A 23,467-nucleotide genomic window follows, 5' to 3' on the forward strand; every position below is an offset into this window, starting at 1 on the left:
CACAACATCATCCATATATAACCACTCTCCACTCACCCCCATCCTCCGCCCCTCCCCTCTTCCCCAGAGCCCCTTTCATCCCATCCACCCACCCCATCCCAGGGTAGTAATAATAATAAGAATAATGATAATAATAATAATGATAATAATAACCAAATAAAAATAAAACAACTAATTTTGTACAACTATGAACTTTGACAAACAAGCCAACAAAGTTGAATTTAACCCCCCCCCCCAACTCACCTCTCACTGGTTGACTACAAATGAAAGGATATTTGAGTGTGCATGCAATATCCCTGCTTTCGTAGTTACACATCTTCTCTTCCTTCTTCACTGGGTAGCCGGCAGGCCACATGCGATTCTCCACTGATGAACGATCCAACCACATCCAGAGGCGGTGAGTACCAGAAAGTGTGTTGCTTGCGCCCACCCACACAGAACATGAATCTGAAAAGTTTACCAGATAAACTAATGAATTTTCAAGTAATAGAGACTAGGACTGTATTACCTGATCTAAGGAAAAAAAAAATGGAAGATTTTTGCTATAAAAAGTATATTTGATTGAATAAGTGGTGCCGGAAGGTTTGGAATTTTGTCTTAACCACTTCAGTATGAGTCAAATTCTTGTGCACAGCATTGGCTGCCATATGTACAATGCATCACACCACTCGCATTATAAAATATAAAGTCACTGCTGTATTACTTGTTCTATTTTACTCTGAGTAATAATAAAGAGAGAAAATGTGATCAAACCAGTTCACAGAATCTGGGGGTAAGTCATATACAACTACAAAAAATAGATAATCAAGACACAAATGCTGGCATCCTCGTATATGTACCCACTCACGCCTCATGACGCCTCCATGGGTGTCATCATACCGAAGTGGTTCAATAATATCACAAACATCTAGACTCAGAACCCGAAACCCCCTCCACATGACAGGCCAACACCAAATCTGCAAACTTCACCGTCACATCAAAGTAACTGAGATATCAGCTGAATGAAATTGTCTGGAATGGGATAGAACTAGTTTTTAGTGTGCCACTGTAGTAAAGAGATTAATTGAGATACAGTAAAATTCCTCTTATCCGACCTTGGTGGAACCTACCCTAGATCGGATGTTTGGACGTAAACTAACAGATTATAAAAAAAAAAAAAAAAAAAAAAAAAAAAAATGGTTTGGGACACTTTCACTTATTTATGGTACAATAAAGCATAATAAACAACACAACAGAGTGGAGGAGAAACAACCACCAATGGCAAAATGTAAGCAAACGCTGAAATACCTGCAATAACAGCAGCCAACCTGAGCACCATGAGTCGGTAGTGGTGATAGCAACAACTAAACCTCCACTTGATGGTCGGATGTTTGGACAAATTCAACTTTTTATCCGACTTGGGATATTGAAGAAGAAACTCGGATGTTCGAAGGTCGGATAAAAGGAATTTTACTGTAGTCTTAATCCCTTCAGCACAAGCCCCCACCCTCAGCTAAGTAGGATAATTGAGCAAAATAGAGGAAAATTGTTGTAAAATGCATCACCATAACTTAGAGCAGCGTTTCTCAACCTTGGGGGGAGGGGGGGGGGTGCTGAAATCAATTATATATGTATCATTGATATACCCAGTTGTATCACTGATTACCCAGTTGTGCATATTTGACTTTTTCCATGCTATTTTATTTTTGTAGGGTGTTCTTATTTCTTCTACAAACAATATTGTCAATTTGTTTCAGTTCTAAGGAATGAAGAAAAATCATCAAACAGTACACTTCACTTTCTTTTATCCTTCTAATAACACAATAATGGTGCTGGACTGCTTAGACATGACGACAGGGGGTGTGCTATGGTCGGAAAAGGTTGGGAAACGCTGGATTAGAGGTTAATACTGCAAAGAAAGGGTTTCATTTGATGCTTTCACCAATGAACAGAAACTCCATCAATGTCAAAGTTACTGTACTTCAAATTATTAGTCTATGAGGATGCATTGTTACCTTTAAGTTTCAGGTACTTTCTAATGTTTTTAGTCTCAGCTTCGTTTGAGAAGACGGCTAGTGTTCCATGGAAGGCTGCGCATGTCTGTTCAGCTTTATTCCAGTCTGTGGCATGGTTGTTGTTGTCGGACATGTAAATCACTGATGCTCAATCTTCACCCATTCTTGTGGGCACCCAGTCGATTTATCTGAAATAAAAGTCAACATGACATCTGATTATTTAAACAATGCTCATCAACACGATTGTACAATAATACTTAAAGCTTAATATTCATATTCAGTTGCAGATGAATGTCATAGGAATAAAATCTTTATTAAAACATCTGATTATTCAAACAATGCTCCCCAATATGATTGTAGGATAATACTTGAAGCTTAATATTTATATCCATGTGCAGATGAATGTCATAGGAATAAGATCTTTATTAAAGCATCTTGGCTATTCCAATGTTCAGTCTCAGTATGACAATTAATGGAACACAATGTAGCATACCTATATAAGGCTTTGGCTGAGGTTTTGCATCTCCACCTAAATAATAGAGGGGTTCGCGCTGACACATGTAATTCACCCGTGATCCACGTCCATAGTCGTTAAAAGGTAAACTGCTTTCCTGGGTCAATGTACATCCACTCCTCTGATGACGAAAATGCATTTGCTGGAGTCCACTTGGAAGGAAGAACTTTGCTTCCACTCAACCAGGTCCAGGACCCGTGGTGTAGGTCAAAGTCGCTTGCAGCTCCCACCTAATCAATTGTCACTGAAACAACGTTCAAGTCATTAATATTTTTGTCATTATGACTTAAGGAAATAAACTCTCCTATTAGGATTCGAACCCTCGCTCGAGCGGCTTGCTTTGTACAAGACCATACATACCATCATGTCACCATGATGGTACTGTCTTCGTCTCATAAAAAGCAAGCTGCTCAGGCAAGGGTTTGAATCCCAGTAGGAGAGTTTATTTCCTTAAGTCAGTGGTCCCCAACCTTTTGGCTACATCTGTCATTATAAACACAGCAGAGGGTGCCTTCCCCCAGAGAGAGAGAGAGAGCGTCGTATGTAGCATTCGTCTGTCCCACACCCTCACTCACTCACTCCTCCCCTCCAACACATTCTCTCTCTTTGTCTCTCATAATAGGGTCCCGAAGGCGCCATGGCGCCTGCGAGCTACAGGTTGGGGACCACTGCCTTAAGTCATAAAATTGACAAAGATATAATAGTGCAATGACATACACATAAAAACACTTACGTTACTATCATTATCAATTGAATCATACAAGCTAGGAACCAATGATGTGGACCTCCATGTGGTAGTCCTGCAAGATGGACAACAACACAGGGAACTGTCTCCTTGCTACCCATCTTCAAAACCTGTCAACACAGTCACCTCTATCTGCAGGTGCAGCAATGAGGGGCTGACACTCAATTCATGAACCAAGCCCAAAACTTTTAGCAACTTCCAGAGCTGGGTGCGCTCCTCAGTGCATTCCACGGTGCGTTCCGCTTTAGCTTGGTCATGGTTAGCGCTCCCAAACTATCGAAATTTAAGAGACAGGAGGTTCATACCGAAACAAAAGTCTGGTAGGCCACATAGTATACCAAAGAAAACTTTTGTGGGCCACATACTATACTGGCACCTATATTGCTTTAGTAGTTTGGGAGTGCTAACCACGGCCCAACTAAAGCAGAACACACCAAGAAACACACTTCTGGAACAAAGAAGAGAAAGAGATCTACTATTTATACATACATACATACATATACCAAGGCTTTTTCCCCCTTACAAGGGAGGTAGCCAAAAAGGAAAAGGCATAAAATCATTCCCACCCATTCCATCCCTGAATACACTCCATACCCCTCCACCCTCCCTCTTATCTTAGCACTTCCTGGATGATGGGTCATCCCTGCACCTTGTCCACTGCCCTGGGTCAGAGGCAGTGTCGCAAGACACAGCACATCCACAGCAAGGCCGCTTCATTAAATTGGTGACCCCCCTCTCCGTCCCCCCATGCATAACAGGAGAAGACAGGGAGAAATCTCTTCAGGCTGCGTCAAAATTTGCTCACACATACAACCTCACCCCCCACTCCCCCACCCATTCCACCTCATACATCACAACGTCGTCCATATACAACCATTCTCCATTCACCCCTATCTTCTGTCCTCTCCCATCCTTCCTCAACAGACATTCCCCTCTTCCCCAAAACCCCCTTCACTCCATCCATCCACCTCATCCTAGGACGTCCCCTCATGTTCACTCCCACCACATCTGCCTTCCACACCTCTTTTACTAGTCTTTCTTCACTCATTCTTTCCATGTGTCCAAACCATCCTAATACTCTTTCATCAACCCTATCTCCCAACTCCCTTTCCACCCCTGTTCTCCTCACCTCCTCATTTCTCACTCTATCCAGCCTAGTAACCCCCATCATACTTCTCAGACACCTCATCTCAAAAACATTCAAACTCCTTCTCTTTTCCTCTCTTATGTTCCATGTTTCTGCCCCATACAGTGCTGTTGGCACAATCACTCCTTCATACAGTCTCCTCTTAACATCCATTCCCAAATGTCTATTCCTCATTACACTCTTCAATCCACCAAGGCATTTACTCGCTTCTCTCAATCTACATTCTACCTCCATCTTCACTCCACCTTTTCCTGCCACATTTGCACCCAAGTATCTAAAACTATCCACTTCCTCCAGTTGCTCTCCCTTAATGCTCACTTCTAGTCTATTGCCACTTTCACCCCTTGTACATCTCATCACCTTACTTTTACCCACATTTATCTTTAGCTTTCTTCTATCACATACTCTCCCAAACTCTGTCACCAACTTCCTCAGTCCCTCCTCCGATCCTGCCACAAGCACTGTGTCCTTAGCAAACAACTGGCTCACCTCCCTCTTTTCTCCATTTTCTTTAATCATCTCCAATCCCTGACCCACTACCCTTGCATTTACCTCTCGCACTAACCCCATCCATGTATAAGTTGAATAGTCAGGGCGACATAACGCATCCTTGACGAAGTCCCACCTTTACCCCGAACCACTCACTCTCTCCATTTCTTATCCTGACACAAGCTCTACTGCTCCCATAAAAACTCTTGACAGCTCCCAGAAGCTTTCCTCCTATCCCATATATCTGCATAACCTCCCACAGTGCCTTTCTGTCTACCCTATTGTAAGCCTTTTCCAGATCCATAAAAGCCCAAAAAACATCCTTCCCCTTTCCTATAGCTTTCTCACATATTTGTCTTACCACAAAGATCTGATCTACACAACCTCTACCCATCCTAAATCCACACTGTTCCTCACCAATTACTCCCTCTGTTCCTCTCCTAATCCTCTCAATCAAGATCCTCCCATAAGCCTTCCCAACTACACTTAACAAGCTAATCCCTCTGAAACTACTACATTCACACTTGTCCCCTTTTCCCTTGTAAAGTGGAACTATGCAGGCACTCCTCCAGTCCTCCGGCACTCTACCCTCTCTCCAGCAAACATTAAATAACCTCACCAGCCAGGCCACCATCACTGTACCTCCTTTTTTTTTAGACATTCTGAATGGCATCCATCCAGACCAGGTGCCTTACCTGCTTTCATCATCTTAACAACTGCATGGAGGAAGTGGATAGTTTTAGTTACTTGGGTGCAAATGTGGCAGGAAAAGGTGGAGTGGAGGTAGAGTGTAGATTGAGAGAAGCGAGTAAATGCCTTGGCGGATTAAAAAGTGTAATGAAGAATAGACGTTTGGGAGTGGATGCTAAAAGAAGACTGTATAAAGGAGTGATTGTGCCAACAGCACTGTATGGGGCAGAAACATGGAACATAAGAGAGGAAGAGAGAAGGAGATTGAATGTGCTCGAGATGAAGTGTCTGAAAAGTATAATGGGGGTTACTAGGCTGGATAGAGTGAGAAATGAGGAGGAGAATAGGGGTGGAAAGGGGGTTGGGAGATAGGGTAGATGAAAGAGTATTAGGATGGTTTAGACACATGGAAAGAATGAGTGAAGAAAGACTAGTAAAAAAGGTATGGAAGGCAGATGTGGAGGGAGTGAACATGAGGGGACGTCTTAGGATGAGATGGATGGATGGGGTGAAGGTAAAGAGGGCTTTGGGGAAGAGGGGAAGGTCTGTTGAGGAAGGATGGGAGAGGACAAAAGATAGGGGTGAATGGAGAATGGTTGTATATGGATGATGTTATGCATGAGGTGGAATGGGTGGGGGGATAGGGGGTGAGGTAGTAAGTGTGAGCAAAATTTGATGCAGCCCGAAGAGATTTCTCCCCGTCTTCTCTTTTTATGCATGGGGGGGATGGAGAGGGGGGGTCGCCGATTTAATGAAGCGGCCTTGCTGTGGATGTGGTGTGACTTGCGACACTGCCTCTGACCCAGGGTAGTGGACAAGGTGCAGGGATGACCTGTCATCCAAGAGGTGCTAAGATGGAAGGGAGGGTGGAGTGTATTTAGGGATGGAATGGGTGGGAATGATTTTATGCTTATTTCTTTTTGGCTACCTCCCTTGTAAGGGGGAAAAAGCCTTGGTATATGTATGTATGTACTGACCTGCACCAGCACTTTTTGCCATGCTCGACTGAAACTCTTGAAAAACGTCCAAGTCGTCAAATACGGCAAGACTTGCATTGAAGTTGTTGTTGCAAGCCACACTAGCTGCACTCCAAGATTTCTTGGAAAGTGCAATGTGAAGACACACTCTGTTCATATAAAACTAGCCATATGGACAAGGTTTTCCTGGAAAGAAAATACCATGGAAATTAATGTTCTCACCAAAATACCTATGTGTCTCTTATTATATTTTCATGACAGGATTCAAGAAAAAACTTGATGCTGAAAGATACAAAGGTTGGTCACTATGAGCATAGCTCCCTCCCCACATAATGCAACTAGGTAAATACAGGCCAATTTTAGATGCACCCTTACTCAGATTTTCCTTTTTACAAATATAGGGATACTTGTAGGTACAAGCAATGTCTCGTGGGGCTGATATTTAGCTGTGTTCCATACAGCCATACAATCCATGTTGTTGGTAGTTCTGTAAGATGATCAAATAAATACATACACATAAATACATGCATACAGAAGAAACACAAGGGGACACGAGAAGAAACTTAAGAAGGACAGTTACAGAAGAGATTTGAAAAAGAACAGCTTTCCACACAGAATAATAGATACATGGAATAAATTGAAAGAGAAAACGGTGAGTGCTAAAACTAAACATGATTTTAAGAAAGAACTGGATGCAGAAAGATACAACTGTGGGTCACTACGAGCATAGCTCTTCTCCTGCAAAATACAACTAGGTAAATACATATACCAATGGTTCTTTTCCCCTTACAAGGGAGGTAGCCAAAAAACAAAGGCATAAAGACCACTCCCACCCATTCCATCCCCACATACTCCACTCCCGTCCACCCCCCTCCCTCCCTCTTATCTTGGCTCCTCCTGGATGATGGGTCATCCTTGCATCACGCCCACAAACAAATCAACCAAAAAATACATACATGACAAAAGAGAGAATAAGAAAATGAGAGAAAATAAAAGTGTTGGTTTCTTTGAACAAGTGTCAAAATTGAAGAATTTGCTACTTAAAATTGTTGTGACCTATATCAATAAAATTCATACCTAATTAAAGCTTAAGCAGTAAAAACACAATCAATGTAATACTAAGCAAGAACTTTATGTTCATTGGCCATGACAAATCTTTTATTTCTTGGTATTTGACAAAGGCAAAAAAATGAGCACAACAATGTAGTTAATCCTTTCATTGCATGGCATTTTTGAAAGTGTATCCTTTCTGATAGTGCTTCCACTTTAAATTGTTTCAGCACTTACGGGAAATAGTAATAGGAGGGGAACAGTCATTGGTTGTCAGCCATTGATACGTGTAAAGGTGGAAGACATACAGATGAGGTTGCGATAGTAAAATTTTGGGCAATGATCTTACTGCAAGAACAGAAGGAGGAGGTTTTGGTGAGTTTGTCACCTTAATTAATTGTAAGGTACGAGTGAACTGATTTTACACGTGGCAGGAGCCGATATATATATTTATATATTTATATATATATATATATATATATATATATATATATACTGTATATATACATATATGACACACAGGAAACCACAGAGAAAATAAACATAGAATGAAAAAAATATTCTATATTTCGGCTGTCAACTGTAGCCCTCTTCAGGAAAGTACATAAGACAGAAGACAAAGGGGACTTATAAGCTACAGAAACACAGGAAAGAGAGAGGACGTGTTTCTGTAGCTTATAAGTCCCCTTTGTCCTCTGTCTTATGTACTTTCCTGAAGAGGGCTACAGTTGACAGCCGAAATATAGAATCTTCTTTCATTCAAAGTTTATTTTCTCCGACTGTGGGTTTCCTGTGTGTCATTTACAAATGTGCTACCACATTTCTGTTTAGAAATATATATATATGTATATATACAGTGCTCGACAAGGAAGTACAAACGGTTAGCGAGAATGAGTGATGAGGAGAATGAATGAATCATAAATCAATAAACAAAAGCTCACTTCGTACCTCTAATACTTTGATGGGTGGCCTTTACGTGCAATGATCTCACGAAGGCGGTTTGGAATGGAAGTGGCGTACTTGGCAAGATGTGCAGGGGTTATACTAGCACAGGATTGGCGAATGGCTGCCTCGAGCTTGGGCACAGAGCTCGTATCTTTACCCTGCAGGTCTTGTTTAATGTGGTTCCACAGGTTTTCTATTGGGTTTATGTCAGGACTATTGCCTGGCCAGTCTGCTATGTAAGGTATATGACAGTCTTTAAGCCACTGAGTAACACTGGGCGTTATCTTGTTGAAAGATGTAAAGATGTTAGCACCTGAGCTCTTAAAAGAATCCTCCAGGTGGTCATTTAAGAGTTCATAATAAACATATTGGTTCACTTTTACATTTTTCGGTAGTACAACAAGGCTCCCAAGTCCTCTTCCACTAAAACTTCCCCATACCATGAGAGAATCAGGGTGTTTCACTGTTTGTTGAACGTACTGGGGGTCAAGAGGGTCGCTACCCGCACGCCGATACACGTTTCCACCCCTATTGCCAGTCACAGTAAAGGTGGACTCATCGGTCCAGAGAATATCCAGCCACTTGTCATCATCCCACTGAAGATATTTCTTGCAAAACTCGACCCTATGGCGCCTCTGGTTAAGAGTGAGAAGAGGCTTCTTCACCGGGCGGTGGCTTCTGTACCCAAGGTCGTGAATGCGGCGGCTAACTGTTCGCACACTAACCTCCCCAAAGAGTCCCAGGTTACTTTCTTTTATTTTTCTGGCGGTAACACGTGGATTATGCTCTAACTGTCTCTTGATAACATTAGTAGCATGAGGGGATGTCTTTTTGGGGTACTTTTTCCTTGGTTTGTAACCGGGTGTGTCACAGCCACCTTCCTTCTTAAAAATGGCAACCCACTTGCACACAGACGTCTTGCCAACCCCAACCTGCTCTATTATTTCCTTTGTTTGGTGACCAGGTTTATGTAAAGCTATGATCTGGGTTATTGTCTCTTGTGATAAATACTTGTTCTTGCCCATATTAAGGCTAGAAAGCACCTCTGTCTGCAAAAAAACACTGGCCTCCTAGGTGGCGTCACCAGAACACATAGAACAAAAAGCCTCCCCACGAAGGCTAAGAGGCGACTGAGGGATGATTGATAGCATGCATCATAAACACTACCCTTAGCTCCGCCCACTTGTCCGTTCGTACTTCCTTGTCCATATCATTTACCCCCCTGCTAGGGTCTTTCCATTTTGGAGAAAGAAGTACGAATGGTGGCGGCCCCGTCCATATTTTCTTATCAAGTACTGTATATTTATATATATATATATATATATATATACAGCACGGGTAGTGACCTATGGCATGTAATTACATAATTGCACAGGACTAGGTTAGGTTAGGTCAAGCAGGGTCACCATGTCAAAGGAGCGTCAAGTCTAGCCATGTAGGCGACTTGACGTGCACTCCATGCCATATGGTTGTCGTGGCTGTACAGGCCCATCTGGAAAGTGTCAACCACTCAGAGTTGCATTTCCAGATTGAAATGAGAAGTTGATATGTTTTACTCTCAATAAAGATCTTTGCAACTGAAATATGGACACAGCAGCTGGATGCCCAAAACAAATTCAGGCATTAGAACATAAAAATGCACCTATATGCCAAATCTTCTCTAAGACTGAAAAGTTATTACAAGTGTAACAAGGAATGCAACAAAAACTGTGAAAAGTGTCCTTTTCAGAAATGCTCAGAAGCAAAGCATGGAAATGGTATGTATGTAATCCTTTATAAATAGGATTGAACAGAAAGGTGATGTTCATTTATTCTGTAACACTCATTATGTTTGTTTACATTCTTGTACTTATACCACTTATACCTATAAAGGAACGAAGAAGCCCAAAAGTTTCTCTAAGAACCACCACAAATTAGTGCCAAGAATGGATTCTACAAAGTATATACTACCCACAGGTATGTAGCAGTCATAGTACAAATACAACAAACTGGCAACAAGGATGGGATCTACAAAATACAGACATATCTAACAATATATACTTACTACCCACAGGAATGTACATACATATATCAAGGGTTAATCCCCCTTATAAGGGAGGTAGCCAAAAAAAAAACAAAGGCATAAAACCACTACTACACATTCCATCCCTAACATACTCCACTCCCCTCTATCCTCTTCCCTGCCTCTTATCTTGGCACCTCCTGGATGACGGGTCATCCCTGCATCCTGTCCACTGCCCTGGGTCAGAGGCAGTGTCACAAGACTCAGCACATCCACAGCAAGGCTGCTTCATTAATTCGGTGACCCCCCTCTCTGTCCCCTCGTGCAGAAAAGGAGAAGACGGAGAAATCCCTTCGGGCGGCGTCAAATTATTTCTCATACATGATGGATGATGTTGATATAAAAACAAAAGTTTATATAAAATACACGTTTTTGTCTATTTAAGACTTTGAAAATGTCTTAAATTGACGAAAACGTTTAGTATTCCGATCTTTGATTTCCTCGTGGTTTCAGCAAAATATATATACATACATAAATATGTAAGTAAAGATTGACAAATATAGAAGGTGGCAAGATGAAAAGTTAAGGCTAGAGTAGCGAGTTTATTCAAAGCCAGATGTTTCGACCTTTACGGTCTTCCTCAGTGGACTGAGGAAGACCGTAAAGGTTAAAATGTCTGGTTCTGAATAAACTCACTACTCTAGCCTTAATTTTTCATTTTGCCACCTCACCTCTATATATGTAGAGAAAATAATTTTTGTCAATAAATGTTGTACTATTCATTAGTTATGAATATAGCACAAGGTCTGGGTAATAAGATGTTTATGGCAATTCAACCTTCTATAAAGATAAATTTTTAGAAAATAAATGAATAAAATAAATCTGTGCTCTAAACTATTCAGCAAGCTCTTGGGTCATGAAGTTAAAAAACATTATGAATAAATAATACATGACGGTTGACAAAATATAAAAATGTAAGCACTGGCATACTGATTCTTGGGGAAATAATGAGAAATAATTTTTGTCAATAAATATTGCATCATTTAAAATTCAACAATGAGTGTAATAAAACATAAGATCTAGGTAATAAAACAATTTTGTCAATTAAAAAAAAAAAAAAAAAAAAAAAAAAAAAAATTGCATGATGCCAGCCCCTAAGTTGGAGGTGGGAGATTGCAATGGTCTATTTTTTTATATCAAATTTTAGCATCTGGTAGACTGCTGGGAATCCTGTCACAGCACCCATCAAATTCCTTCAGACACAAACCTTACTGAGAAGCCACTCCCCAGAAATTCAAGTTGCATAAGCATGACCAAGTTCACAGAATCTGCCTTACCACAAATTCAAAATATTCCAGATGCAATTACCACACGGAAAGACATTGAACACTTCATCCTGACAACAACACAAGATACCTACCATAAGTTTAATAGATGTTTGGAACAGATTAGATGAGAATGTGGTGTGTGCAAAAACGAGTCTAGATAAAACGAGATATGGAGATGGTACACCACGAGCATAGCTCCCCTTCCCGTAAAATACAACTAGGTAAATGAGTGACATGTGGGCCAGACGATGGGACACCATGAGCATAACTCCCCTTCCTGTGAAATACAACTAGGTAAATGAGTGATATGTGGGCCAGATGACAGGACACCATGAGCATAGCTCCCCTTCCCATAAAATACAACTAGGTAAGTACAACAACTAGGTAAATGAGTGACACGACGTGGGCCAGGCTGAAGGTCACTGACAAGAGTTATCTAGCTAGGGGCCATGTGTCTCCTGCAAGAGAGAGAGACCTGGGGGCAACCGACCAATTGACTTTTCAGCAAGTCTTTGGTTCATGAAGTTAAACAGCACATTTTATGAATAGAACTTGCTTTTTCCCCCTTACAAGGGAGGTAGCCAAAAAACAAAGGAATAAAAATCATTCCCACTCATTCCATCCCCAATAAACTCCACTCCCCTCCACCCTCTCTCTTATCTTGGCATCTCCTGGATAATAATAATAATAATGATAATAATAATAAAAAAAAAAATAAAAAAAATAAAAGGAGATTGCAACAGCTGATAATATACAGTAGCGGCCAAAATATAAGGGTAAGTGAAAGCATATGTATTCAAATGCATATATTGAAATTAATACCCCACACAAGAGCTTTATATTTTGTATACAATTAGATATACAATATATCTATATTACTTAAAAAATTGAAGCTTATGCAACTCATACAAAGAAAGTTAGTAATTAATAAAAAAAAAAAAAAAAAGTGTGTAACTTCTTGCGGTCAAAAGTTAAGGGTAGCTTAGAAAATAATGAAATTCATCTTATTTTAAAAGATAAATAGCAATAACATTAATATTTGGCGAACAATCCTTTATTGTTAATCACCTCCTGACACCTGTTGGTACATGAATTGATAAATTTCCTACAAAATTATGGAGTAACAGTGCTCCATTCAAATTCCAAGAACTTCCAGAGTTCATCTTGATTTTTTGGATTTTTTCGCTGTGCCCGTTCACCAATTATTTTCCAAACATTCTCTATTGGATTTAAATCCGGGCTTTGAACAGGCCAGCTCATCGCATAAAGTTCTTCTTCAGTAAAGAATGATTTGACCTTCTTGCAAGTGTGGCAAGGAGCATTATCTTCCATTAATATGGGACATTGAACCCTTGAAGATCTCAAATATGGAAGGACATGCTGTCGAAGAATCTGTTTATACACCTCTCCGTTGATCTTCCCATGCAAGCAAACAAGAGGGCCAGTACCAGCAGCAGAGATGATCCCCCACACCCTCACACTTCCTCAGCCGTGTTTCACAGTTTTCTTCACACATTTAACGGACAATCTTTCGCCAGTCGTTCGTCGAACATAATTCCTGCCATCTGAACCAAGTAAATTAAACTTAGATGCATCACTGAAGTAAACGCTTGACCACTGATCTTCCGTCAAGACAACATATTCAATACAAAACTTCAGGCGGGCTTTTTGGTTCTTCTTGGATATCAATGGTTTGGATGCAGGGACTCGGGCATTCAAACCAGCACTTACTAATCTCCGAGACACTGTTTTACGTGACACATCGCAGTCATAAGATGCATTTAACTCACGGGATATCTCTGCAGCGCTCTTGAATCTATCCTTCCGTGACAACCTTACCATAAGACGGTCCTGCTTAACTGAGGTTTTGCGTGGTCTACCAGTTTTAGGTGGTGAAATTATTGATCCTGTTGATTTATATTGAGTTACAATGCGTTGCACCACAATCACAGACCTTCCTATCCTCTCTGCTATGACTCCATTTTAATGTCCATCTTTGTGAAGATCAACAATCCTCTGTTTATCTTGAGAAGACACCGGACGTCGTTTATCAGCAGCCATGTTTACAAGTTTGAGGTTCCAATATTTTAAACGCTAATTCTATGTTGCGGTTCTGATTTGACAGTCTTGTAAAGCATAGAAAGTCCTTCTTTCTAAGATACCCTTAACTTATGACCGCAAAAAAATTACACACTCTTTTCTTTATTAATTACTAACTTCCTTTGTATCAGTTGCATAATCTTCACATTTCCAAGAAATATAGATATAATGTATATTGTTAAAGATACGACCATCACTAAGTCGCCTTGCTAGGTGGTCTGTCGTCTGCTTCCCGCCATTTCTATATTTACTTGTTTTGAATTGGTTAGATTTGATTAATACTACCATTATCATTATAATGGTCTGCTATATATTTTTGATATGATTATGTTTGTACATTTATTTGGATCCAAGGAAAGAAGGTAATTATTTACCATCTTTGAAATATCTTGTTTTTGTAAGCAAATAAACAGAATCGACGCCATACCTTTTTGATTTGAACCCGCTCGACTTTTCTCGTAAGGCCGGCAGACATTGTGAGTTTTCTAACATTAACAATTTGGTGCCCAGACCCGGGAAACCCTATCTAAGCCCTTTAAGAATAAGGTTAACCCGTTTTAAGCTTAGACACGATGTCTGCCAATTTACAAGAAGCAAAGAAAAAGAGAGCGTCAGCCAAAGGCTGGGTGACACGAAGCGTCAACGAATTAGAAGGTTTAATGAGTGATGACGCTACCAGCCTCGAATTATTAGAAGCTGCTATTTGTATATTTGACCGCAGGCTTGCAGATCTTGAGAAGCACCAGACGGCAGTGGAGTTGGAATTGAACTCTGACGAAGTAGAGTCAGATATGGATGAAACTGACAAGTTTCAAAGATCTGCCAGGAAAATTAGAGCAAAGGCTGCCAAGCACCTGAAGGATATGACTGCCAATGTTGTAAGTGATTCTATCTCCGTTTCTTCTAAGGATAGACCAGAGCTCCCTAAATATGCTGGCGAAGCTATAGAGTGGCAACCCTTCTGGGACCGCTTTGAAGCTCTGGTTGACCAGAGTGACTTGCCTGTTATAAGCAAGTTCTCATACTTGCAGTCCCTCCTTCGAGGAGAGGCACTTTCTGTCATTCAAGGTTTGGCGCTTACCGCTGCAAATTATAAGATAGCATGTGATCTACTCAAAGAAAGATTTGGCAGCACTGAAAGAATCGTATTCGCCCATGTGTCGGGCTTAATGAATGCTTCTTTGATGTCTAGAGCTAAAGGAGCTAATCAGTGTGACTCCCTATGGAAGTTACGAGACCAATTGTTGCGGCATATAAGAAGTTTGGAAACCCTTGGATTCAGCGGCAACCAGTATGGCATGGTGTCGACTCCTATCATTGTAGCTCGCCTACCACAGGACATTCGTCTGGAATGGTCGAGGGAAAGTGCTGGACGTGAAGGCGATGTAGAATGGCTGATGAAGTTTCTGCAAACAGAGATCCAGCGTCGTGAACGATCGGAAATTTTTAAGGATTTGTCCATGGAGAAGAGCAACGCACCACAAGATATCGAAAGAAGAAAAGTTAGTTCGGCTTCAGCCTTGCAGACGTCAGCTGAAGAAGGATCACAACAGTGTGTTTTTTGTCACAAAAGACACAAGTCTGAAAAGTGCAATCAGATATTGAGATTGGATATCCTTAGACGTGAAGAGAAAGTGAAATCCTTAGGACTTTGTTTTAAGTGCCTCGTCAGAGGACATATGTCCAAGGACTGTAGAGGAAAAGTGAAGTGTGCGCAGTGCTCCGGTTATCACAATGTGTTGTTTTGCAGAACAGGCAAAACAATTTGTGTCACTAATAATTCACCAAGTAGACAGGGTGTCGCCCACACCCCCAGTGAACAAGTTAATAATGCAGTCAATACTGGTAGTGGTACTGTTGAGCATGTTGGCATCTCTCATGACCAGAGAGTTAAAAGGTCCACTGTTTTGCAAACTGCTAAGATCAAGACTCTAACTAATGATGGGAAATCTGTTGATGCTATTGTTATGTTTGATTTAGGGGCAGACACTACTTATGTGAGTCATGATATTGTTAGAAGAATCAAACCTAAGTGGGTTACATCTAAGTACACTTCATACTCAACCTTTGGGAATAAGAAATCACAAAATAGAAAAGAACGGAATGTATATGATGTGAAAGTGATTGACACTCAGGGTCATCCTCACTCAATATTAGCGGTCGAAGTTGAGACCATTTGCCCACCCTTAAGCCGTCAAAGGATTCCCTCTGATGTTTTACGGTCCCTTTCACATCTACAGTTAGCTGATGACTATGGAAGTGGTCGTGACCTCACTTTGGATATACTGATTGGTGTGGATAATTACTGGCGTTTTGTTTCCCCAGAGAACTTTATAAGATGTGAAGATTTAGTAGCCTTTGAGTCTTTGTTTGGTTGGATATTGTCTGGTTCTTGTATGAAAACCCAAGAAGAAAATGTATTTCACCAGATGTTATGTATAAGTACTGCTAAACCTGTTAATGAATCTGAGCTCCATGAATTTTGGAGCCTTGAAAGTATTGGAATATGTGCTGGGAGGGATAAGCCTCCCAAAGACCCAGTGTTAGATAAATTTGAGGATTCAGTTAAGTTTGTTGATGGCAGGTATGAGGTTGCTCTTCCTTGGAAAAGTGATGTTTCTAAATTGAGTCTGCTTAAAAATGAGACTGGAGCAAGGAAGAGGTTAGCTACGCTTAACTCTTAAGTTTGAAAGGAACCCTAGTTTAAGAATTGAATATGATAAAGTTCTCAAGAGTTATGAGGACAGTAATATCATAGAAGAAGTACCTCAATCTGAAATGGAAGGCCCCTATCCCATTTACTATCTGCCTCATAGACCTGTAATTAAGGAATGTGTTTCATCAAAAATTAGGCCTGTGTTTGATGCTTCAGCAGTGGGATCTAATGGTGTTTCTTTGAATGACTGTTTGGAATCTGGGCCTTCACTAATCCCAGATCTAGTTGAAATATTACTAAGATTCCGAAGATGGAAAATTGGCTTGACTGCTGACATAACCAAAGCTTTTTTGCAGATCAGAGTTCAGCGCTCAGATCAGGATGTTCATAGGTTTTTGTGGCAGTGTGGACAATCCTTACGTGTAATGAGGTTTGTAACGGTACCCTTTGGTAACACCAGTAGTCCATTTTTACTGAATGCCACTATTAGACATCATTTGAATTCATATCCTGTTTCAGTGACAGTGCAAGAGCTTCAGGAAAACTTGTATGTGGATGATTGGCTCTCAGGAGCAGATACTGTTGAAGAAGCCAATACAATGTTTCTTGAAGCTCAGAGTATATTATCAGATGCTGGCATGACTTTGTCCAAGTGGAATTCTAACAGTAAGAGTTTAACTCATCAACTTAACCAGTTTTTTGAAGTTGGTGAGACTACAAAGTTATTGGGAATGCATTGGAAAGCCTCTAAGGATGTGTTTTCATTCAAGGGACTTAATTTGGATTGTAACTTTGATTTGAATTTCACAAAGAGGAACTTATTGAGTTTGATTGCTCGACTGTTTGACCCACTTGGTTTAATAAGTCCTTACACCATGTATGCTAAAATACTGTTTCAGGAAATTTGGCGTCTAGGACTTGGATGGGATGAAATCCTATCACATGACTTGCAGCTGAAATGTCAGCTGTGGATTGATGGTATTCAAAGTATTAAGACATTTGAAATCCATAGATGTTATTACCCAGATTCATCTTTAAGTTCATTAGTAGGATTGGAGGTACATGCTTTCAGTGATGCTTCTGAAAAAGGTTATGGTAGTTGTGTATATCTACGTATACCTAAATCAGATAAGGAGTTTCATGTATCATTTGTTATGGCTAGGACAAAGGTTGCTCCCATCAAACGGGTTACGTTACCCAGGCTGGAACTTCTTGGAGCCTTGTTGAGTGCTCATCTCAGTCATTTTGTAAAATCTGCCCTACGTTTGAATAATTGTGTAAGATTAGTTTGCTGGACAGATTCTAAAGTTGCTCTGTCTTGGATAAAAGGTAATCCTAATAGGTGGAAGATGTTTGTTGCTAACGGAGTAAATGAAATTCAAACATTAACATCTCCAAGCAATTGGTTCCATTGCCCTGGTAAAGGCAACCCCGCTGATTTGATGACCCGAGGTCTTTTGGCTGATCAACTAATTTCAAATAACATGTGGCTCGGGGGTCCCAATTGGTTATCTAGTTCCTCATGTTTCCATGCTGGAGCTAATATTGATGATGAGACACACATTTTGGCTCACACCTGTAAAGAGAGTAAGGGAGAGGAAACAGCCTTGACTGTTAATGAGAAAGCCACATCTGTATTTGACTTTAGTAGATATAGTGAATTTAGCAAAGTTATGAATATTGTTGCTTGGGTTAAGAGGTTCATTAATAATTGCAAACCTGATGGCACAAAACATTCTGGCCCTCTCACTTATGAGGAGTTGATCAAAGCAAAGGACAATATTTTAGTCTGTGTTCAGAAAGAAAGTTATGAGAATGAAAGAAATGCTTTGTCTCAAGGGAAACCCATTCCTAGAATTTCTTCCCTGATAAGATATGACCCCTTTCTAGATTCTAATGGATTGCTGAGAGTCAAAGGTAGACTTCAGTATTCTGACTTAAGTTATGACAGCAAGCACCCCATTATAATTCCTAATTGTCATGTGGCCAAACTTATAGTACAGTTTCAGCATAACCTTTTGAAACATGCTGGTGTTCACACCCTCATGTCCACCATTAGAAATTCTTACTGGATAATTGGATTAAGACAAGTGGCCAAAAGAGTTTGTAGAGAATGTGTTGCTTGCAAGAGATTTGATTCTAGACCATGTAGTCAGTCACCCCCTCCTTTGCCAGAATTGAGGATTAAATCTACCTTCCCCTTTGCAATAACTGGATTGGACTACGCGGGTCCCTTGTTTGCAGTTGATCAACTATATCAGAAATTGTATTTTTTGTTGTTCACTTGTGCTGTTACAAGATCTGTTCATTTAGAGTTAACAGACTCACTTTCAGTGCCTGATTGTCTTTTAGCACTACGCAGATTTTCTGCCAGGCGTGGACTTCCATCAGTGGTGTATTCAGATAATGCCAAGACCTTTAAAAGTGTTGCCAAAGCTCTTCAGCAATACTTTAGTGTCTTGAGTCCCGAGTGGAAGTTCATTGCTCCCAGATCCCCATGGTGGGGAGGCTGGTGGGAACGACTTGTGAGGTCAGTTAAATCTGCATTGAAGAAATGTCTTGGCACTAGATGCTTGACTAAATGTGAGCTTGAAACAACCTTGTTTGAAGTAGAGGCTTGTATCAATTCAAGACCTCTGACATATGTAAGTGATGATTATGATGCAAAGAACCCTTTGACACCCTCACATTTTCTGATTGGTCGAGTAGCTGGATTTCAACCTCATATTTCTGATGAGCATTTGGGTGTTGTTAGCCATAAAGACTTAAATGAAAGAGAACATGTTCGAGAAAGGCAACTCGACAGATTCTGGAAAATGTGGAGTGATGACTATTTGAGAAATTTACCTCCCACAGTGAAGGGATCCAAACCCAATTGTAACTTGAAGAAGGGTTCTGTTGTGTTGTTAAGAGAAGATAATGTACCTAGAATGAGTTGGCCTTTAGGTGTGATTATTGACTTACTCCCTGGTAGGGACGGTATAGTTAGGTGCGTCAATGTCAAAACTGCCAAGGGAATTTTTTGTAGGCCTGTCCAGAAATTGCATGATCTGGAAAGTTGTTTTGAAACGAACAGTGTTAAAGAAGATATTGCAAACCCCTTAGAGTGTTCTATGCCCGATGAGAAGGATGTTGCAAGGGATGAGGATGTGGAAAGTCTTGAAAAGGTGAAAACCACTCGGAGTGGACGGGTAGTTAAGCCCCGTGTTCTGCTTGATTTGTAAGACCTGAGTTTGAGAATTGAGTCAGCCTTATATTTTATCAAGGACTCTATGTATAGGACTCATTCTTATTGTTACTTGATTTGATTGTGATTGTCTAGTTTAATAGGAGATTGAATGCTCCTATGGTGGGGAGTATGTTAAAGATACGACCATCACTAAGTCGCCTTGCTAGGTGGTCTGTCGTCTGCTTCCCGCCATTTCTATATTTACTTGTTTTGAATTGGTTAGATTTGATTAATACTACCATTATCATTATAATGGTCTGCTATATATTTTTGATATGATTATGTTTGTACATTTATTTGGATCCAAGGAAAGAAGGTAATTATTTACCATCTTTGAAATATCTTGTTTTTGTAAGCAAATAAACAGAATCGACGCCATACCTTTTTGATTTGAACCCGCTCGACTTTTCTCGTAAGGCCGGCAGACATTGTGAGTTTTCTAACATTAACATATATCTAATTGTATACAAAATATAAAGTTCTTGTGTAGGGTATTAATTTTAATATATGCATTTGAATACATATGCTTTCACTTACCTTTATATTTTGGCCGCTACTGTACATATATATATATATATATATATATATATATATATATATATATATATATATATATATATATATATATATATATATGTATGTATATATGTTCTAATTCTTAAAAATATCTCGGATCCGATTGCTAGCATTATGACATGAAAAGCATAAGGAACAAAGTTGGAGGTGTGCAAACATTATCTGCAATAAATCAACAAATGAGCTATAAATTTGTTTACTAGGGATAAATCAAGAAAAAAAATTATTCACCTTACTGACCCATTTTTCTACAAATAATCTGTGTATCTTTTTCTTACTCCTATTTTTCGTCCTTAGTAAGTCGCAAATCACATACATGCTGTTAAAGCTCATCTATACTCACACATCACACATGGATATAGAGAAACAGTGATATTCATGTAATCCATGCTCAATCAGAAATTGTAGTGAATCTCCTTTGAGTAAAATAAGCTACAGTTGCACAAAATTGCAATGGTTTAACAGACATGTCTCATACATAAGTCTAACAGGGAAATTGAAAAAACAGATACCAAACGTTTTCGTCTATTAAGACATTTTCAAAGGTACCTTTGAAAATGTCTTGATAGATGAAAATATCTTAATAGACGAAAACGCTCAGTATATGTTTTTTCAATTTCCCGGTGGTTTCTGCAAAAATAGTGTATCATGCATGTTTTGTGATTTCTTTGCAAAAGTCTATCTGTAACAACTTACAAATATGGCACCTACAAGCTGTCCTATACCAAGAACTATACTAAAACAAGACTGGTGAAACTAACAGCAAGATAAAAAACAGCTGACTAGTTCAATCAATCTGAGATTTGTTGGACTAATTGGGAGATGCTGCTTTAAAGTCACTGATTGTATGAGCTGAGTTATTTTGACATGGATGTTGATACGATTGTTTCCCATGTGATTAACACTTCAGTACGAGTTAAATTCTTGCACGCAGCATAAACTGCTATATATATATATATATATACGATGCATCACAGTGCTTACATTATGAAATATAAAGTCACTGCTGTATTACTTGTTCTCTTTTACTCCGGGTAATAATAAACACAGAAAACATGATCAAACCAGCTCATAGAATCTGGGGGCAACTCGTGTACAACTACAAAAAATCTATTATCAAGACGCCAACGCTGCCGGCATCCTGGGGCCGTATACACAAAACTTGCTAGCACTAACAAATAGCTGTTAAGGGTAACAAATTCCTGTTAAGGCTAACATTTAGCTGTTAAGCACTAACAGTGGATACAGAAAACTTGTTAGGGCCTTAAAAGTACTGTTAAGGTAAAAGTGCTGTGGAGGACTATTAAGCTCTTAACAAATTCCTGTTAGTAGAGAAGATGGCGGAGCAACGACAACTACAAAGACGACAGCGAGTTTATCGACAGCGACGGGACATATATAACGAGTACAATGACAACGAATTCATCAAACGCTTCAGAATGAACCGTGCTGGTATAATAACAATGGCTGATTTAGTGAGGGACAAACTCCAATCCCGAACAGAAAGGAATCGACCACTGAGTCCTGAGACGAAGGTGGCAATTACCCTATGATATTTAGCCACAGGTAAAATGCAGCAGTGACGACTTTGGGACCTCGCAAGCAACAATCAGCCGTGTCATTACTCAAACAATTGATGCACTATCAGAACCAGATATTGTAACTCAATTTGTAAAATTCCCATTGACTCGCCAAGAAGTGCAAGTAAAACAAGCGGAGTTCATGGAAGAACATTAGAATTGTGGCTCCAAGTGTCGATGAACATTTATATGTAAACAGAAAACGATACCACAGCATCAACATGCTTTGCCATGTCTCCCTCTTGTCCTTGTGGTTTAAACTTGGCTTGAATCGCCCATTTATAATTATTTTTTCTCCATAATCACGTTGACCAAGAGGAGTGTTTCCTCTTGTGACCAGTTTGGCTTCCTTTTCTTTTTCTGTGATTCTTCTGTCATGTCTATATCCTCTGAAATAATTGTTGAGTCGTCTGTCGGAAGATTTGAATGTGGCGCGGCTGCCTGTACAATGCGCCTTCGTCCAAAAATATCTGTCGTTGGTTAATAAGTACTCCTAAAAAACCATACATACGATATCTATGTGCTATCATGATACTCTATTAATAAATTCTGAACAACAGCTTTAATAACACTGTTTTACGTGTACAATTTTTAATAATACGTCCATTTACATGTTCATAAGCTGCTAACTTCAGCACTGTTTAGCGGGACTTGACAAAAAACTGTTCGCTAGCTAACATTTGTTAGTTAAGCATTGGTGTATAACTTTTAGTGGTTTTCTGTTAGCTAGCAGAGATTGTTAAGGCTAACAAAAAAGTTTTGTGTATACGGCCCCTGGTGTACACGTACCCAGTTGCACCTCGTGATGATGCCTACGTATGTAGGCATCATCATACCAAATTAAGTGGTTAAGAAGAAACAAATCCTTTGCTTTTCAAACTCCATTATACGCAAATTTCCCTTCATTAATATGTAACAGAAACATATTTTGTTTTGTATTTGTGAAAGAAAATGAAGTTTGCATTCATGATGATGATGATGTGGTTTAACTCCCCCCTACCAGGAGGCTAGGACGGTGCCCCTTACAGAGGACTTTGTGTGGAATTTAATGAACCATGCCCTTCGTTCACCTTCGCTGGTGGCAGGGTTTGAACCGCCATCCCCTTAACCTTCGCCCCAAGTAACGACACTCCAACCCGCTCGCTCAGCCAGCAAGCTATAAGGATTAGTGATGCCCTCTGAGGAATTGGTACTTCAACAATGATGAGCAGTTATGGTGAGGGTGGGTGGATGTTGGCTAATAGATATGGATGCAAAGAATGCTAATGGAGATTCAGTTGTAGCATACATACATACATATATCAAAGGCCCCTTCCCCCATTATAAGGGAGGTAGCCAAAAGAAAAAGGCATAAAACCACTCCCCCCCCTATTCCATCCCCTACATACTCCACTCCCCTCTACCCTCTTCCCTGCCTCTTATCTTGGCTCCACCCTGCATCCTGT

At 40.0% G+C, this 23,467-nt stretch overlaps 3 protein-coding genes across 4 annotated transcripts in view; 2 read left to right on the forward strand and 1 right to left on the reverse strand.

Moving 5' to 3' along the window:
• LOC143023305 (C-type lectin mannose-binding isoform-like) overlaps positions 1–23,467 on the reverse strand; it is a 45,522-nt gene that overhangs the window by 3,972 nt on the left and 18,083 nt on the right. The window contains exons 4-7 of one of the 2 annotated variants that reach the window (XM_076181832.1): positions 6,557–6,742; positions 2,488–2,752; positions 1,995–2,182; positions 244–447 (exon numbers count right to left, since the gene is read on the reverse strand). In XM_076181832.1, the coding sequence (XP_076037947.1) occupies positions 244–447; positions 1,995–2,127 (337 nt within the window). In that variant the 5' untranslated portion in view covers positions 2,128–2,182; positions 2,488–2,752; positions 6,557–6,742. The remainder of the gene's footprint in view (positions 1–243; positions 448–1,994; positions 2,183–2,487; positions 2,753–6,556; positions 6,743–23,467) is intronic. The other variant, XM_076181833.1, reaches the window with a different exon arrangement.
• Positions 14,554–16,665, forward strand: LOC143023138 (uncharacterized). Its single transcript, XM_076181651.1, has one exon. It carries the CDS (start codon positions 14,554–14,556, stop codon positions 16,663–16,665), a length of 2,112 nt encoding a protein of 703 aa, XP_076037766.1.
• LOC143023139 (uncharacterized) lies at positions 16,760–20,815 on the forward strand. The gene is made up of 3 exons (XM_076181652.1): positions 16,760–19,431; positions 19,612–19,857; positions 20,740–20,815. Exons 1-3 carry the CDS (start codon positions 16,760–16,762, stop codon positions 20,813–20,815), a joined length of 2,994 nt encoding a protein of 997 aa, XP_076037767.1.

The sequence above is a fragment of the Oratosquilla oratoria genome, unplaced genomic scaffold, assembly GCF_046742065.1.
Source record: "Oratosquilla oratoria isolate Oo_2021 unplaced genomic scaffold, ASM4674206v1 SCAFFOLD45, whole genome shotgun sequence".
NCBI classification, from domain to species: Eukaryota; Metazoa; Arthropoda; class Malacostraca; order Stomatopoda; family Squillidae; genus Oratosquilla; species Oratosquilla oratoria.

What these genes read in the sequence shown, in the direction of transcription:
- LOC143023138 (XM_076181651.1), top strand. Translation starts at nt 14,554, where the DNA reads ATGTCTGCCAATTTACAAGAAGCAAAGAAAAAGAGAGCGTCAGCCAAA.
- LOC143023139 (XM_076181652.1), top strand. Translation starts at nt 16,760, where the DNA reads ATGGAAGGCCCCTATCCCATTTACTATCTGCCTCATAGACCTGTAATT. An exon ending in AGAGAACATGTTCGAGAAAG is followed by an intron (nt 19,432 to 19,611) that starts GCAACTCGACAG and finishes ACTCCCTGGTAG; the next exon opens with GGACGGTATAGTTAGGTGCG. An exon ending in CCCCGTGTTCTGCTTGATTT is followed by an intron (nt 19,858 to 20,739) that starts GTAAGACCTGAG and finishes TTTCGTCCTTAG; the next exon opens with TAAGTCGCAAATCACATACA.